The sequence below is a fragment of the Phascolarctos cinereus genome, unplaced genomic scaffold (assembly GCF_003287225.1).
Source record: "Phascolarctos cinereus isolate Bilbo 61053 unplaced genomic scaffold, phaCin_HiC Scaffold_726;HRSCAF=1367, whole genome shotgun sequence".
Classification (NCBI taxonomy): Eukaryota; Metazoa; Chordata; class Mammalia; order Diprotodontia; family Phascolarctidae; genus Phascolarctos; species Phascolarctos cinereus.
Window position 1 is genome coordinate 233,048,942 of NW_027556098.1, and position 19,327 is coordinate 233,068,268.

The following is a 19,327-nucleotide window of genomic DNA, read 5'->3' on the forward strand; positions in this document are numbered from 1 at the left end:
CCAATTAATAATATTAGGTAGACTATACCCGAACTGTACTACTTAACTGTGATAAAACCTAGTTTCTAGCAATTTACTTTATTTATCATTCTATCTTCAGGCCATGGCAGGCTGTTTTCACAGTTTTGGTCCTATTTGTTCCAGCTTGTTGTTGTTGTTGTTGCTTTTTAAAGCTATTTTAAAGTAGTTTGATTGCAAGCATTAAATACCACATTAACAGTTTCTTGCTGTTTACTAGAAGCAACAGTGTTTCAGCTCTTGAGTTCTCATGAACTAACCTTTTCCTTTCTAATGGCACTACCAGCTTCTGAATAGCATTTAGCCCACAGCTTTGCTGCCGCTCTAGTTTCTTAATTTTTCTGAGCTTTGGATTTTTTCCTTTTGAGCTGCTTTTTATACTGGAGGCACCTAACATTTGCCCCTAATTCTCTCTCTGACCTTTTTCTGTGTTAATGATCCAACGTGACTCAGCTTTCTACTGCCTGCCTTCTGAAAGGAGCCAGAACATTTCATAACAAAACCAAATATGTCAGACAAAATTAAAACATCAAATGTCATAGATATGAATTGAACAGATTCATTCACTGCACTCATGTTCAGCAGGCAAGCAATGGTATTGGTGATTGTCAGAGCTGTAACCAGAACAGGTTAAATGGAGATTTATCTTAGAGATTTATTTCATGTATCAACACGAAAGCCGAGTTGCTTCTATGCAGTGATCTCGTGGTCCTCCATCAGCCTATATTGTACCTCATCCCACCACACGCTGGCAGGCAGGGCAGACTGTCCTTTGCACCAATGGTACCACTTTCCCCAACTCCAACTATTTTGGCCTCAGATGAAAGAATTTCTAGTTAAGATTCTGGTGATTACTAACTAATATTTTATCCTTATTGACTATTTTTAGTGGCTCCCTTGTGCTTTTAGGAAAAAATACAAATAACTGCTTAGCATTTGAAGTTTGCTACCAGCTGGATCCTACTTACCTTTCCAGGGTTATTTCGCATAACTTCTCTTCAGTCAAACTGAACTCCTTTCTTTCCCTGAATTCACCATTGCATCTCTCATCTCTGTGCCTTTGAACAGGCTGTCTGTCTCTCAGTTATAGAATTCACTTCTTCCTATACTGCCTCATTCCCTAAGGAGAGTGAACTCAACCTTAAAGCAGTTGCTATAAAGCATTCATCTTATCGAGTTCACTTCCAAATGTGGTATATCCAATAGACAAATCCCTCCCTGGCTTGCAGGATATGTTGTCCTGGCTGCCAGACCAACCCCCTGCTGGGCTATGTCAATCAGGTCACTCTTTGGGACTGATTCCTTCCTGGGCTTGGCCACTGGACCTCTGCTGACTTTTCTGACTTTTTGAGATATACCTCAAATTCAACTGGGAAACAAGCAGAGGGTTGGAGGTATGGTTAAGAGGTGTATAATATTGAGTAGGGAACAGTCACAAATAAAACAAACTTTCTGATAAATAACTAACTAAATAAAGATGAATGTTATGTTATTGGTTACTGTATTGTCTGCCTTAATTGATTTATACTATATATGCAGCATGAAGTCTTATGCTAGATAACATAAATATAGTATTTATGATTAAATATGGTGATTGTCATAATTTCTATTTTTTTGAGGCAATTAAGGTTAAATGACTTGCCTAGGGTCACACAGCTAGTATATGTCTGAAGCCTTATTTGAACTCAGGTTCTTCTGACTCCGGGGCAAAGGCTCTACACCACCTAGCTGCTCCCAGAATTCTATTTTTTTTAAACTGAATATCAAGCCCACAGTCAGATAAAACATGTACTTTTATTATAACATTGATGCACATTATTTTGACCTATAGCACCTTTTTCTAGGATTGTAACTCACAAGTTCCAGGTTTGCTTGTTATTGCTCTGGGCATTTACAAGAGAGGCAAAGATCACTTTAGGTTAGGGGGATCAGAGAAGAATTTACAGAGGACTGTGGGAAGCCTTTCAGCTAGATCTTGTGTTAAGGCCTGAGTAGTTTGGAAATGTGGATAAGAGGGGGAGGGCTAGATAGATAGATGAAATGATGGTCTCAACATAAATATATGTATTTAAAACATTTTCCCTAAGTCCCTGTCTTTAAACTGAATGTAAGAGAGGCAAATATGAGAATAATTACTTTCATATTCTCATGCTTAATTTGGGTAAGGCTGTAGTGTATCAGCTGGAGTGTATCAGTTGCCCACTGACCTCATCAAAATGAGAAAAGCTAAAGATCAACTGATTTCTGATAGCAGACACAGAAATAAAACAAGGGGAAATGGCTTCTTGCTTCGCCGTTTTATATTTGTGTCTTATTCCTCAATAGAGAAAATACTGACTAATCAAATGGCTATATAAAGAGACCAGTCTTTTGGAAACATCTAACAGAACAAACACATTCAAGTTAGAAGGGAATTCTACTTCAAATAACTGAGGATGCAACCTCAACATCTTGATATGATTTTTTTTAAAACTCAGGTTACTTAAGAATTAATAGGCTATATAAGATTCCTCTATTTCAGTGCATCAAGAAACTGTGATGCAGTCTTCCTATTAGTTAAAGGAAATGTTAAATTTGTAGCTTGTAGTTAACAAAAAAGCTAAAGAATAGCCCCAGTGTGTTTATCACTATAGATCACACAATTCCATTGCCCTCACTTGTCTTAGATCCTAAGCATATGAAGAAATTTTCTTAATAAGCTTCAGAAGAAAATTAGATGTGGCAAAAAATTTATACTTAATTCTCATTCCCTAGTGATCTTTAGACTGGTTATTTATCAGTTGGCTTACTAGAAGGAAAGACAGCACGGTATTAGTGAAAAGAGCACCAAAATTAGAATTAGGAGATTCTGTGCAATGAGAACTCAGTGAAATAATAAAAGATGTAATAAAGTAATGTGATTAACATTGAAATTAATTACAAAATATTAGTCAGTTCTTGACTTAAGCAATTTATACCACACTCAGCCTGTTACATTGATGTTATTGGTGATTGTATATACTATATAGTAGGTAACGGATAAACTATGGTGACCCAATCAGTTTTTTTTTTTGGAGGCAATCACAGTTAAATGACTTGTCCAGGGTTACCCTGTCAGTTCTTAATTCTCATTATTGGTTGAATAAGGAGCCAATAAGGTTTGACCATGGGCAGGTTACTCAGCTTCCTTGATCTTCAGTATATCTATTTTTAAAATGGGGATACTATTACTTGCTTTACTTACCTCATAGGGTTATTTTGATGATCCAGTGAGAATAGAATGGGAAAATGCTTTGAAATTTGGAAAATGCCACATAAATGTAAAATATTATTATTATTATTATTATTGTTATCATTATTCTGTGAGGTATTTGTTCTCCCACCAGATGTCTGATATAGTCTGACACCATTTGAACTCTTCCAGGATGAAATAAAATTTCATTTCAATGAGACTTTTTATGATACATATTTATAAATGTGTCAGGTAAAGATAAGATGGGAGAGTGATTTTCAAATACTTAACCTCTAGGCCCACTGATTTCTTCAATGTGGGTATCCCCCTTTACAAGCAGATCATGATTGTTATGTCTTTTAGCACCAAATGGTTTAATGAATTGTTATCACCAAAAAAAAAAAATTCACAACCAGTTTGCTAACCCTCTGGTGATAGGCCTCAGATATAAGGTTCATTGCTGACCTCTACTTGTATCAATCTACTTGTAGGAATCTCTAGAGCTTGTGTTTCACTGGAACAGACTTCACAAACCAAAGACCATTTCCACACAGTGATGAGGTATCAGAGGAGGGTTCTGAATATTAATAAAATGTCTTATGGTTGGTTTTTTTTGGGGGGGAGTAGGAGTATGTAATCAATATATAGGTTTGGGTAGCACTTTAACATGTGACAAATTTACATTTTTCTTTATTGATACATTCTAAGCCAAAACCAAAGAAACTTTAGAATGTATGTGGTTGTTGAATTCAATGAATGCACAGAAAAGAAATTTAAATGTGCTTTAACTTGCATGTTTTAACTAGTGTATGCTATTACTGGATTCAAGAAATATATATGGTTTATGTTTTGTTGCACAAACACTTCTACCTGAACAAAGGATCCTATTCCTTCTCATTTCCTCCTGCAGACTGGTCCCCTATTATCCCCACTCTCTCACTTATCTTCAGTCTCTTCTTGCCTGTTGCTTACTTGTCTACCTACAAACATGCCCATGGGTCCTCAGTCCTCAAGAAACCCAACCTAATCCATTCATCCTCACTAGTTATCATAGCACATCTCTTCTCCCTTTTGTGACTTAACTTTTTGAGAAGGCCATCTATAATTTATACTTCCATTTCCTTTTCTCTCACCCTCTTCTTAACTCCCTTCAGTCTAGCTTTTGATCTCATCATTCAACTGAAACTGTTCTCTTTAAAGTTATCGATGATCTCTTAATTGTCAGATTATATGCCTTTTTCCCAATCCTCTTCCTTCTTGGTCTCTCTGAAACCATTGGCACCTTCTTTGCCTTGATAATCTCTTCTTTCTAGGTTTTTATGACAGTTATCTCCAAGTTCTCCTCCTACCTTTCTGACCACTCCTTCTCAGTCTCCTTTGCTATAACTTTGCCCAGATCTTGCTTGCTGAAAGTATGTATCCTCCAAGGCTCTGTCCAGGACCCTCTTCTCTTCTCCCCCTGTGCTGTTTCACTTAATGATCTCATCAGCCCCCATGGTTTCAGTGATTATCTCTATATTGATGATTCCCAGATCTACTTATCCATCAGACTTCTCTTTTAAATCTCAGACTCACATCTTCTACCATCCATTAGACATCTCAAACTGGATGAACCAACTTCAAAATGTCCAAAATATCATCTCATTTCTCTCCCACACTCTTTCCTTTTCCTGACTTCTATCATCCCCAAAGGTACAATAATCCTTTCAGTTACCCATGCTCACAATTTAGGTGTCATCTATGACTCCTTGTTCTCAATACCACTCTCCTTCCCCTCATCTAATCTACTGACAAGACCTGTTGATTTTACCTTCTTAATATTTCTTGTATGCCTCTTCTTTCCTTTGACACAACTACCATGCTGGTGTAAAACCACATTGTCTAATTCCTGGACTGTAATAACTTTTACTGGATGTTCTCCCTGCCTCAAGTCTTTCCCCACTCTGATCCATCTCTGCCTAGCCACCGGCTAATCTTCCTAAAATGCAGATGTGACCATATCACTCTCCTTTTTTATAAACTCCACTGGCTCCCTACCACCTCCAAGATCAAACATGAAATCCTCTGTTTGGCATTCAAAGCCCTTCAAAGCCTGTCTCCCTCCTACCTTTTCAGTCTTCTTATATCTTAGTGCCTCCTTCCTTCCCCCACATACTGCAATCTAATGCCACTAGTTTCCTTGCTGTTCTTCACAAAAGACACTCCATCTCCAGACTCTGGACACTGTCACTGACTGTCTCTCATGACTGTAATAATGTTCCTCCTCATCTCTACATCTTGGTTGCCTTGACTTCTTTCAGGTCCCAAGCTAAAATTCTACCTTCTACATGAAGGTTTTCCTGATCGTCTTTAATGCTAATACCTTCCCTCTGTTAATTATCACCAATTTAGTCCATCTATAGCTTGTTTGAACATAAATTTTTCATGTTGTTTCCTTCCTTAGATTATGAGCCCTCTGAGACAAGGGACTGTCTTTTGCCTTCTTTGTATCTGTGGCATTTAGCACAATGCCTGGTCTATAACTGGTACTTAATAAATACTTAGTGACTTAGCAACTGATTGCCTTATGTGGCCAAGTCCAAGTAATTCATTCATCCCCTAGAAATGAATTCGTTGAGAGACATACAAATTGAAGTTCTTTCATTCATAGGTTAAACATGACACAAATAGTTTGAAATCATGGTCCAAACTCTTCCCTGATTATAGTGTCTTAACCTTAACCTTGTGCTTTTTCATGTGCGAAAAGCAATTTCTACTTCATGCTGTATTATAGTAGTTCTGAGCCTGAAGTAGCAATGAAAAAAATATAATTTAACAGTTGTGTAGCTATAGTCCAGGTTTTTTTTATTAGACTTTGATGTACATTAATAGCATAGAAGATGATGCTTGCTGGCAAGACCTTTTTAATAAGAAACAAATTGTTTGGAAGATTATAAAAGTAAGCTAGTATATAAAATGTTCTTAAGCTCTTTAAAAAACTGTAGTTGAGTAAAGAGTAGTTTGGTTTATGAATATATAAGGAGAGAAGTTTCTGCAGGTTATTTACATTTTTATTGGCACAACTTTGCCAAAATGGACAAAATATGGAACTGTGAAATAAGTACAACATCTTCTGCCTAATAAGCAATAGAGGGGATAATAAGAGCATGTTTCTATCCCCCCCACCCCCAACCATATGCTTCTTCCAAAAAACTTATTTGGCCATCAGCGGAAATGCAATTGAATCTCTCCACTGCTCCCATTAACTCCTAAGTCCTTTATTATTGGAATACTATAAAAATAACATTATATAGTTAAAATCTAAAAAGCAATGAATTTAAAATTTGCATCTAGATAAATTTCCCATAATGCTAGTTAAATGATACCAGTCCTGATTTTAATTTGGATCTTAAAGCGGCTGTAAGTAGTACTTGGTGGATACTTCCCCCCTACACTGTCATAACCCTGTGTTAATCTTTAAAGATCTCATATAATAGTTCTGTGCTTAGTGAAATTCTAGAACCAATCCACCCTACTGTGATTAGCCCTAACAGGTTAGTTTTGATAAAATACCTTTCATAGTTACACTGGTTTCTAATGGTGTCAGAGCCTAACATCCTAGAATATAAAAAGAAACTTCTGGAGAGCAATGGCAAGATGAAATGATATGTGCATATTTTATCAGGTAATTGATTTCATCTTGCATCTCTTTGTCTGCTAAATGAATTAACTAAGCCTCCCTGCTTTATACTCAAACACACACCAAATAGGGATAGGGAGCCTAGAGGTAAGGAAAGAGTGAAATTTGCTGACTGGATCTTACAGTCAAGTCTTGAATCCTAAAACTCAAGGGAGTGACCAGAAAAGAGGCCAAGTTCTCTTGGACTTGCCTTAGTAGTTATGGCAAATTTTGAGGTGAGCTGAAGAGATATGCTACTTTTTGGTTTTGCCAATATCACATAATACCTACACATATCCAAAATGAAGATTAATTTCTATCCTAAAGGTGAAAGTAAAAGGTCTGTCAGAATATATTTCTACTTAATATTCCAAGTTAGTAGAGATAACGAAGTATTCCTTGAAAGAAGAGAAGAATTTCTTCTCTTCTTTCAAGAAGAATCAAAAGGGAAAAAAGAATGTAAAGAGGCAGAGAGGAATTCTTGTCTTTGTCAAGAGTTGCAGGGAAGAAAATGGGACACCCAGGAATTTGAAGGCCCACTGAACAATTAGTGCCATATAATAGGTAGGAGGATTTCCTTGATGAGGGAGAAGCTGGGCCATGGTTGAAGGAAGCAGTTTCTTGTGCTTCCAGGAATGGTGGTGTAGGGAGTGGAGATGTAGAGACATATTCCACCAGATGAGAGGTCATTCAGCAATGGTCAGCAGAAGATGAGAAGAGTAGTAGTGGTTGATGACTCCTTACTCAGGGCTACCAAGGAAGCTATTTGTTACATCAATAAGAACAACAAACAGGACCACTATTATCCTGTGACAGATGTCTGGGACCTGTTGGAAGGCCTCCAAATACTCCAAACATGACAACCTAACCATTTCTGGTGATTCATGTAGGGCAAAGGATACCACTAGAGAGAACCTAGAACACATTTTTGAAAGATTATGAAGATCTGGGAAAACAACTTAAGACCTTGGAGGTCATGGCTGGTGTTTGTTACACTACTGCTGATTGAAAGTAGGAAATTCCAAAAAGAAAGACAGATATGGGAAGGCAAGCCTTGGTATCTGAGAATGGAATTTGAATTTTTAGATTGTGGCTTAAGATATACGAACAATGATGGACTTTTGAAAAGCGAAGGAGTGTACCTAACAAAGACTGGGGAAAAAATTGCCTAGAGTCTTGGGAATCTAATCAAGAGTACTTTAAAATTATAATTGAGGTGGGAGGAGAAAAATACTTGCATGTATCTGCCAAGTCATATATCAGAGAGTAACAGCTACAGCCTAGAAAGGCTAATATCAGCAAAGAGGACCAGTAATTCATAGGAGAATGATACCCAAGAAGAAAACAACGAACAATAACAATGACAACAACAGCAGCAACAACAACAACAGCTAGCATTTATGCACTGCCTTCTATGTGTCAGGCCGTTATGAATATTTGATCATTTGATCCTCACAACAATCCTGGTAGACAGATACTGTTATTATTTTCATTTTACGGTTGAGGAAACTGAGGCAAAGAAAAGTTAAGTGATTTGCCCAAGGTCACAGCTCCATGCCCACTTAACTGCCAATAAAATCCATGACCTCAGATGTCTAACCTTGAGTAATAAACAAGGTGAAGTAGAGATCTTAATTTAAGGAGGTAAAATCAACCTCATCGATATCACAGACATTTGGTAGGTCATTACTGCAATATACTTGTAGAAGGGCTTAGCTTATTCAAAAAAAACTGAATAGTAATAAGGTAGTGGCATAAAGCATTGTATGTTAAGAAAATACACTCATGTGAAGAAATCCATAAACAGAGGAGTAAGGGGGCACAGGATGGGAGAGTATTTGGGTAAGGATCCACAGAGGAAAAACAGAAGCCGTATTGTAATGGGAGAACATCACAGAACACAGAACCAGAAGGAGGAAACACATGAGAAGTTTGAGATGTATCATGAACTAGCATAGAGGCATGATATAGTAGCAACAGGGGACTTCAGTGATGCAGACAACAACTTGACTTCTCTGGCAAAAGAGTAGGTGATAAATTCTTGACTTGTCTGAATTTCATTTTTTGAAAGTTGGGGGGAAATAGAAGGTAAAATGCCATTCTGGACCCGATTCTGCACGATAAGGAAGGATGAGTTATTAAAGTAGAAATGACGGGAACTGGGACTATCAGTCATAAAAAAAGGAGAAACAAGCTGGGCATATTACCCGATGTTCACTCTAGATTTTGAGAAGGCAGGTTTCAAAGAGACCAGAAAAAGGTTAGGTAGGCATGTCACATAGAAGAGGCATTTGACTGGTTTTATTTATCCTCAGAGGACAAAACTAGGAGCAATAGGAGGAAATTGAGAGACAGATTTCAGCTCAACAAAGGAACAACATCCTAACTATGAAAATTGACAAAAAGTGGACAGTGTCTGGAGAGGTCATGTGATATTCCCTCCCCTGTCCCCCCCTCCACCAGCAAAGGATATAATGATTGTAATTGTAATATTTGTAATATTGTATTGAAGAATCCTGTCCAGGTAATGGTTGAACTAGATGAGCTCTGTGGTTTCCAAATTCTGTGATTCTGTACCCACCATACAATTATTCAGCAAGTATTCTGAAAGAGCTTTTGTTATTGGCACTTGCTACTGAGAGACTACAACCTTGGTTCTGCTACTCAAGCTGTCTTTTTTTTCTCATTTCCCAGAATCCAATAGCCACTGCTGGTGTAACAAGCAATGGAGATTATTAATTTTCTCCCTATGCACTAGAAAAAAAAAGGAACTCCATCTCAGCTGATACAAAACAACTGGGCCCTGAAGTGGTCACTGCTGCCAACATGAGTAGTAGTCCAAACACTCTATCCCTCTTTGTACTGGGGTATCAGTTTGACCTGTGGCAAAATAGGCATCTATTTCCTTAAAGTAGTAGTATGAATTAACAGCTAGTGGACAGCTAGGTGGTACAGTAGATAGTGTGCCAGCCCTAGAGTCAGGAAGACTCATCTTCCAGAGTTTGAATCTGGCCTTAGATACTTACTAGCTGTGTGACCCTGGGCAAGTCCCTTACTCCTGTTTGCCTCAGTTTCCTCATCTATAAAATAAGCTGGAGAAGGAAATGGCAAACCACTCTAATGTCTCTGCCAAGAAAACCCCAAATGGGGTCATGAAGAGTCAGACACAATGAAAAATAACTGGACAACAGTTAAAAAAATAACAAGGATAATAATAATAATAAACACATATAGCATTTAACAGTTCACAAAGCACTTCATGTATTTGATCTCACTTGATCCTCACAAAAGCAAGGCAGGTGCTATTATTATTTCCATTTGACAAATGGGACTAAGAGATTAAGTGATTTGCCCAGGATCACACAGCTAGCAATGTCTGAGGCATGATTCAGACTCAAGTGTCCCTCACTTCAAGTCCAACTCTTCATCCATTCTGCTACAATCTTACCAAATAATCCATATCTTCCCAACCTTATACAGCCTCAAAAGCACTGGGCAATCATAACACCCAAATGGAGCGGTACTTATTGCTTATATATTATGGCCTAGTGGCAGATTAGGCTAAGTTGTATAGCAAAAATAACACTGGATTCGGAGTCTGAGCAACTGGGTTCAAATCCCTTCTCTGCTACTCACTGTCTGTGTGACTTTATGAAAATCATTTAACCATTCTAGGCTTTAGCTTACTCATTTTTTAAAATGAGGAAAGTTGTCCTGGATGAAATCTAAGTGCTTTTTAGCCCTAAATCCTATTGATATGACATGTAATCTCAAGAGGAGGAAGACGAAACGTGCCTTTTGGATTCATTATCATCACCCTTCCAAACTTGTCAGATGTGGCCTTTATTATACCACAGAACACACAACCACTATGTACCTCAACTTGTTCATTGTTCCTTTTCTTCCTTCCTCCCACCTACCTCCTGCCACTTCCCCTAAAGCATGAAGCTTTCAACATCCTGCTATCCATTAGCATAAATAAAATCATGCTTTTAAAGTAATAATAGTTTTTAGTGCTATATTTGTTAAAAAACTACATTGCTGTAATAGAATAAACGTATTCTTGGACAAGAAGTAGGTCATAAATCTTAGAGACAATAGTATTCTATTGCTGTGATTCCCTGAAAGTCAATTTTATTAACCAGAGATTAAAACCTGAGGTCCTAGCATGAGAAGTTTTGATCTGGATTTCTGTAGATCTCATGTTGTAATTTATTTTCCAGTTGCTCCTAGGTGCATATGAAGATATGAAACGCAAAAATACAAATTGCCATTTCTGTCTACATGACCCAGTGGATAATATTATCCCAGCTTTCTTGCTTATTGTTCTGTTTTTACATATCTGTTGATATTAAATGTCATATAACATCTATACCCTAGATCAAAGAGTACTGGGATAAAAAAGAGCAGAAGTGGCAAGAAATAGAAAAGAGAGATCTTCAGCGCCTGGAACAAGTAAGGAAAATAATGGCTGAGCAATCAATTAAAGACCAAGAAAGGTAAAAAAAAAAGGCAATGTGGGGAAAGGGTTGGTTGTGGTGGTGATTTTAACACATTCTACTATGATATGTTGGGACATCCAAGACTTAGGATAGAGCTTTTTATTATATAGTACTGTTTTTTATTGTTGTGTGATGTTTCTTTAATTAATGAACAACTGTAATTACATCCTTTTAGAAGTTTTCATTCCAGTACCCTCAGAATGTAATATATAGGGCTAAAATTTCCCAATTACCTTCCTGTGTTACCTTTGATTCCAAAATAGTCATTTTTCATGAAAAAATGGAAAAATTTCTAAAGAGGTTTTTATAATATTTGAGTGCTGGCTGTGAGCATAACATTATAGTAAGTGCTTATGCCAGGAATTGATGTTAAAAAGATGGACCTTTGTTTCAGAGAAAAGCATGGGATTGTTATTGCACAATTTTTCTAATTCAATTGCTTTATGAGCTTGTTGATGTGGGTTTACTCTCCAACGGTATACACCATAATGAATCTATCATGACTCAGCCTATGTAACTGTAGTTCATGTTTGTCCATAGATCCACCCAGCTTTCTGGAGAACTTCTAGGACTCTGTACATTTCATGGGTATAGTGCAAAACTCGGCCTGTCCATCTGATATCCCTGGTTGTTCTAAAGCGACTGATTTACCTTCTTTTCTAGTCACACATCTCTCTGATGATGTTCCCAATGCTACTTGCTCTGTGCCGTTCTTTATTGGCAACACATTGCTCATGCTTGGCATTCACCGTTTGTATGACCTCTGTGACTTTAATTCTCTATGACCCAGCTCTATAGCTTTAGTGGAAGAATATGAACATTAGAAACATGGGCCCTTATTTCAGGGAGAAGCTTGTGCTCACAAAAAGCACAACTTACAAATATAATATAGCCTACTTTTTATTCCAATCCAATTTTAGGCCCAGTTCGTTGTCCATTTGTTGTATCTGTCCAAGACATATGCTTTGATGAATCAGGTCTATAGGTTGTCCATCTAAAAGCAAATCATAATCTACATACTAGGTATTCTTATTCACTTGGTTTTTTATAAAATTGTAGATTTAGAGTTGAAAAGGTTCTTAAAGGGAATGTAGTCCAAAGTCTTCATTTTATAGGTGGGGAAATTGAAGCCCAGGGAAATTAAGTGGCTTGGCTAAGGCCATACTGGTAGTAAATGATGGAATTGGAATTAGAGCTAAGGTCTCCCAATTAGCACTTTCCACTTTGCCATGTTGTCTCCATCCTCCATGATATTGAGAGATTCCTTTGGTGACCATACGTCTTCACATGTTATACCTATTGGAGAGTGTATGAATGTACATCAATTATATCACACATTATTGAGTTTGTCTATTGGCACTTGATGGAATAGTGGTGAAATTATGTATGTAAGGAGAGCTGAAGAGTTAGCACTTTCTCACTCCTATATGCTTTATCTCAGTAGTGAAGGGACAAAAACAAACAAAGTCATGGTGCATCAGATTGTCAACAACATTAAGAATAAAAAGAACAAGGAATTTTCTTATAGCAGGACTAAGAAAAAATACTGCAAGAGTATATTCTGCCTTCCAAATGAAAAAAAAAGCTAGAATTTTAGTGAAGAGAGACATTAAGTATCACTTGTGGTACACAGGTCATAGAATATTAGAACTGTACAGTACCTTAAAACTTAGTATTTCAGTTCCATCATTTTACCCAGGAGGAAACTGAAGCCAAAAAAGCTTAAGTGACTTGTCTGAGTTCATGCAGCTAGTCAGATAAACTTCTCACAGGAATATAAATATTAGTACATTTAGAACAAAAGTCCCACTCCATTGCTTAATCTATACATCCTCTCATTTACCCTTATTATTACATAAGTTTCTTTCCCTTCCTTTTTGTTTATTCCTTAGTCTATTTTCTCTTATTTCTTCTCTTAAAATCAGGAATTAGTGAGCTATGGCTGATAGGCCAAATCCACACAACCCCCACACTGTTTTTGTATGACCTATGAGCTAAAACTTTTTATATTTTTAAATGTTTAAAAAAAATCAAAAGAAGAGTAATATTTTGTGACAAATGAAAATTATATTGAATTCAAATTTCAGTGTTCATAGAGTATTATTGGAAAACAGCTATGTTTATTCTTTTACATATTGTCTATGGCTGCTTTGGGCAGCCAAGTAACTCAGTGGTTAGAGTCCCAGGCCTGGACTCAGGAAATCTCATCTTCCTGAATTTGAATCTGGCCTCTGACACTTACTAGCTATGTGATCTTGGGTAAGTCACTTAACCCTGTTTGTCTCAGTTTCTTCATCTGTAAAATGAGTTGGAGAAGGAAATGGCAAACCACTCCAGTATCTTTGCCAAGAAAGCCCTAAATGGGGTCACAAAGAATCAGACATGACTGATAATAATAAAATGGCTGCTTTCTAACAGCAACAGTAGAGGTGAATAACAGAGACTGGGTATGGCTCCCTCTTCACTTCACACTTGCTGTTTGGTACCTTATAATTGCTCAATAGTTTTTCACATGTCATGAGTATTACTGTAGTACAACATTTTATTTTATTTTTCATTACCAGTGCATGCTCATTATGTCAAAACAAGAACAGAAAAGTGGACTTTCAATGGCATACAATACTCTATAGCTGTGCTAAAAGGATACAATACACATTGACCTTACCAGACTAAGCACTGATCATAATATTCTTAACTCAAAGGAAAGCAGCAGTTAGAAATAAGAAATTAGATATTTTAAAATGGAATATCTTATCACAGCAGAATTTCTGGACAAAAATCTAAAAATGCAAATGAGGCTACAACCAACGTAAGTTTCTGAGTGAGTCATTTGTTAGTCGAGCAAGAAGAAAGACATGTACCAATGTTGAGTTGATCAAATCATGTTTAATCAAAGCAGCTGAAGGAATGTGGCCAGAGAAAATAAACTTGTTTAAGGTTATTAGCCTTTAGTCTCAATTTAAATCTAATGCTCCTGGACTGATATCAGTATTTGGCAGTATCTGTCTGTGTGAAAAGACATTTCAAAGATGAAATACATAAAATCTCATTAATTATCATAATTAAGAAATGAACATTTGCGTTCAATGTTGGTGATAGGGAACACCAACTTTGAACGCCAATTAATTGAAATATCTCTCCCACCCAAAACATTGTATTCCTCTTGTTAAAAGACCTGTACTACAAAAAAAAATTATGTTCATATTATAGTTAGAATTTCATCATTAAAAAATTGTGGAAATTTGTTTTCTCTCTTGTTACATAATAACTACAAAATATTCTTGATTTTGCCTTTGTCCTACAAAGCCTAAAATATTTACTATCTGACCTTTTAAAAAAAAGTTTGGTGACTCCTGCTAGAGAGCACTAAAACAACAAAATTACTCCCAGGCACTATGTGTTACTAAATTCCCTCCATGACCCTTGAAGATTTTAGGATTCTGATGGGACATGTATGTCTTTTCTCTTTATTAGAATACAAACACTTCTTCATTGTATAGCTCCTTCTTGAATTACCTTTTAGACTCCCATGTTTGCATTTGAAAGTTTCTACTCAGCTCCCAGTCTTTTCATCAGAAACACTTGAATGTTCTCTAAAAGTCCTTTCTCCCATCATCAATTCAAAACAATCACCAAACCAGGTATACCACAATAACTCTGAAAAAGCAAATACTTAGTCTCTTTGCCAAGAAGAAAGGAACGGCAGCCAAGGGCAACACTAGTTTAGAGAATGAGATCACTTGTAAAGTATGGAGGATGACAAGAGATTATGAGCCATAGCATTGAAGCAAAGGAATTGAAGGGGAAGAAAGCCTTCAGAGAGCGTAGTGTGAGGCCCAGCTATTTCAGATTACCCCCAAAGCATTTTTAGCTAAACAGAAGAAAGAAACACTTAGGCATATAGTGGGACATATCTGCCAGTATTTTCTTAACAATTTATTTCAATTGGCAACAGCAGTGGAATCCCACTGCATTTGGATTCTACCACCTTGGGACTCAAAGTACTAAGTAAAGAATTGGTAACATGACTTTACAAGCTGAAAGTAGGAGGAACAATTGGATGTAATGGTAAGAATAATTCTGTAGTAGTGTCCGGGAACCAGGAGACAACAATGTTTTAAAAGCCAATGGTGGAGAAAGCATCAGTGAGGAGAAGTTCATTCAGAGTGGGAAGCTTTAGATTCGTCAAGAAAGGTGAGGACTTAAAGTAATTGGATTTAGCACGAAGTGGTTCATTAGTATCTCAGAGAAATGTTTCAGTCAAGTGTTGAGTTTAAATGACAGATTGGAAGGAGTGGAGACCTTCATCCTCCTTTTATCCCTGAAATGTAGGCATGCTGAGATGTTCTCCTTGAGATATTCTTTTCTTTCTATGCTCTTTTCTTTGGTGATTTCATTTATTTCTAAGTCATCTCAAGCATATAACTCCCTTAAGTGTATCTCAAGCCCTCACCTCTACACAGAGCTCCAGTTCTATATTTTCAGTGGCCTGCATATCCCATCAGTGCCTCAACCTCAATGTGCCTATGAATGACTTTTTCATCTTCCTAATACACTTGCCAGGTCTCTCCAATTTCTTTACTTTTGTTAATGGTACCACCATCTTCCCAGCCACCCAGACTCATAACCTTGTGAATAATCCATAACTCTTCCCTCCCTCTTACCCCATGTTTCCAATATAGTTACTAAGTCTTATCATTCTTACTTTTCCAGTTTCTCTAAGAGCCTCTTTATTCTCACTAAAACTGTTCTGTGTCGAAAAGATTCAACTGAAATAATGCATACAAGGCACTTTGCAAGTGTTAGAGTACTATATACATGTCAGCCTTGAGGAGTAGTAGTTTTTGTAATATGTGATGTCCACATTTCTTCTTACCTTATAATAACCTCCTGGCTATTTCTGCCTCTAATTTCTATCCTACATCTAATTCATACTTCATAGTTACCTAAGTTGTCTTCCCAATGCACCATTATAATCATGCCCAATGCTTAGCACAGTGCCTGACACATAGTAGGCACTTAATAAATGTCTATTGATTGATTGATGTCATTCCTCCATTCAAATCCTTCAGTATCTCCTCAAGTCTTACCAAACAAACTAGAAACTCCTGATCCTAACATTCAAAGCTATTCACAACTTTGCTCTAATCTTATTGTGCAGTCTTGTCTCATACTATTACTCTTCATATGTTTTGTGCTCCAGGTAGACTAGACTTCATTCCACATTCTCAACCTGCATGTTCTTTTCTCTGCATTTTTTACATCATCCTCCAAAAATAGAATGGACTTTTGCCTTACCACCACCCATCTCCTACTGTTGCCTCTACCTTTAAAACCCAAGTCTGATGCATCTTTTTCAGAGTCTTCTCTATTCTTTGCCTTTGAACTTGTCATACTCTCCTATAGTTATTTGTCCTACCCAGAATCACAAAATCATATGTATCACAGACTTTGAGAGTTGGAAGCGACCTCAATGGCCATCTAATCTAACCCATGTGCAGAATCCCTTCGTATTGCAAGGTGCTTGAGAACAAGGCCTGTGTCATGTCTCCTGTTGTATCACTAAGCACCTAGTGTCATGCCTTGCTCATAGAAAATATTCAATAAATGTTTGCTGAATTGAAATGGAATTCATAGGATAAATATTCAAAACAGATCTTATTTCTCCTGTTCTTAGGCACTTATTTCTCAGTTCTTCATTACTTCCCACTAAATTCTTTAGTGTTATAAAGAAATCTGCCCCACCCTTCTCATTGGGAAAGTCTCATATTCTGTCTTCGTTTAATATTTATATCAATCCTCTTAACAATTTGATTTTTAGCCTCCTGTCCCAAAAAATGTCGAGCTTAGGTTATTCTTGACTTTAGCTGAAAAGAATAAAATTAAAATAAGGAAAGCAACTGACATTCTTCACTAGGCTAAAACAAACAGAAGTAGTCTGAGATCTTTGGTAGGTCATTTAATCTCTTTGGGTGTCAGTTGCTTCTTCTTCAAAATGAGAGGATTTTGTCTAAAGTCTCCTGCAAATTCAGAGTATCTGATCTATGACCTATATGTACAGGTGTTCTGTGAAAATTTGTGCCTGCAAATAATTATAGATCCAAAGTGTGCATATAAAATGGGAAATAGGATAGAAAGCACTTTAAAAATCATTCTAAAAATGAGAAATGAGTTCTATAAAGTTTTCAATAGTACTCTTGGAAAATGTAATATCTTTGGCCATGATTTAAGAGGGAGTTCTACTCAGGAAAGCTCTCTGAAGCATTTCCTTCTGACAACTAGAAAATATGTTCATTTTTAATCATATTGGATCTCTCAGAAATTTAGTTGGTTAAAATGTATGTTTGCACCTGTGAAATAAAATTCAAGATTTATAAACCTTATGTCTTCTCTTTTTATGTTAGAATGAAAAGACTTGAAACAGTTTTCAAGTTTACTGCTTTTAAAAAAATGAGATAGCCTTAAGGCATTGAAAATCCCTATTGTTTTTGTTCCCTTTCTTTGCTGTTTAGTTTATTGTTTCTAGAAAATCCAGAGGGCAGATGATGTTTCTTGAAAACAAACATACTGTGTATTCACTAAACAAAAATACAAAGGGATCTCTTCTAATTTTATGTCTGAGATTAGTCTATATATAAAATAAGGCTTCAGCCTCTTTCCCTTGTAGCTAATTCTATGTACCTTTCCTCCCTGACATACTTCATGAGGGCATCCAATCAAAATACTTCCAAGGTAAGAGAGAGCATCTTCCAAGAAATTCAATTAAAATGTGTTTTTTGAATTGATATTGCCAAGTCAGCAGGAATGTTTCAGGTTGAATTGCAAACCCTCTATTAGGATATGCCAAGAAAAGCATTTGTTCAAATTAACTAATCTAATGTCCAGCCCGAGTATAAGGCAGTAAGACAAGCTCCAGCTTCTCATACTTGGATAGATCTGTGGTCTCATCAGTAGGGAAACTCCTTCCAACTTATCATATTGCCTAAACACTTACAAAACATTAAGCAAAACGCGCATTTTGTTTTGTTCACATCTTTCCCATACTCTTTACTCAACATAACTTTGTCATTCTTATGCCCTTGGGGACCCATTAAGAAAGGCCTCCTTGCCACTTCGCCATCATTTGATCAATTGTTTTCCTTTTGGTAGAGGAAAGAGTGATTAATCTTATTGATCTCCTTTGCCTAGGTCTCTTCCCCGCTCTCACTTCAGAACTACCATGAAGATATATATAACCTGCCTGAGATGCCTTCTTTGCCTCTTCAGAGACAGCTAGGGGGCTCAGTGGGTAGAGCTTCTGGACCTGGAGTGAGGAAGGCCTGAGTTTGATTCCAGCTTCACACACTAGCTATGTGATCCTGGGCAAGTCCCTTAATCTCTACCTGCCTCATTTTGCTCAACTTTAAAGTGGGGATAATAATAGCACCTACCTCCCAGGATTGTTGTGAGAATCAAATGAGGTATTTTTAAAGTGCAAAGCACAGTGCCTGGCACAAGTAGACTTGTTCTTGTCCCTTCACTCCTTACCAAACTAAAATTCCTCTCCTTCCAAACACTCTTCTAACTCTGTCTTCTCCATGAAGCCTTTGTATACCAAACCCACTGCCTCCAGAAACTCAGCAGCCTCATTAAAATTGTACAAATATAATGATTTTACAATGTGTGCATGTTTTTCCAAATTTTCATATAATTTCCTTGGCATTCATCCAGTCCCCAGAGGTTCTCCAAGGCCAGGAACTTGTTCCACAGCCAGGTGAATTGAACTCAGCTAGCCCAGCATTGGTTAATAGTGATGATGTAGGGATGGGGGCCAATCACAACAGCACAGCTCTGCTTAAGCTTCCCTTGTCTGCTCTTCCACCTCCTGTTGGTCCCTTCTGGTCCCTTGTCTATAGCAGACCCTAGTCCTACTGAGGCTGTAAGCCAGCTCATTTAAAG

At 37.1% G+C, this 19,327-nt stretch overlaps 1 protein-coding gene across 1 annotated transcript in view; it reads left to right on the forward strand.

The window, feature by feature from the left end:
• CCDC148 (coiled-coil domain containing 148) overlaps positions 1 to 19,327 on the forward strand; it is a 277,956-nt gene that overhangs the window by 224,951 nt on the left and 33,678 nt on the right. The window contains exon 15 of the mRNA XM_078147022.1: positions 11,268 to 11,386. Within this exon, the coding sequence (XP_078003148.1) occupies positions 11,268 to 11,386 (119 nt within the window). The remainder of the gene's footprint in view (positions 1 to 11,267; positions 11,387 to 19,327) is intronic.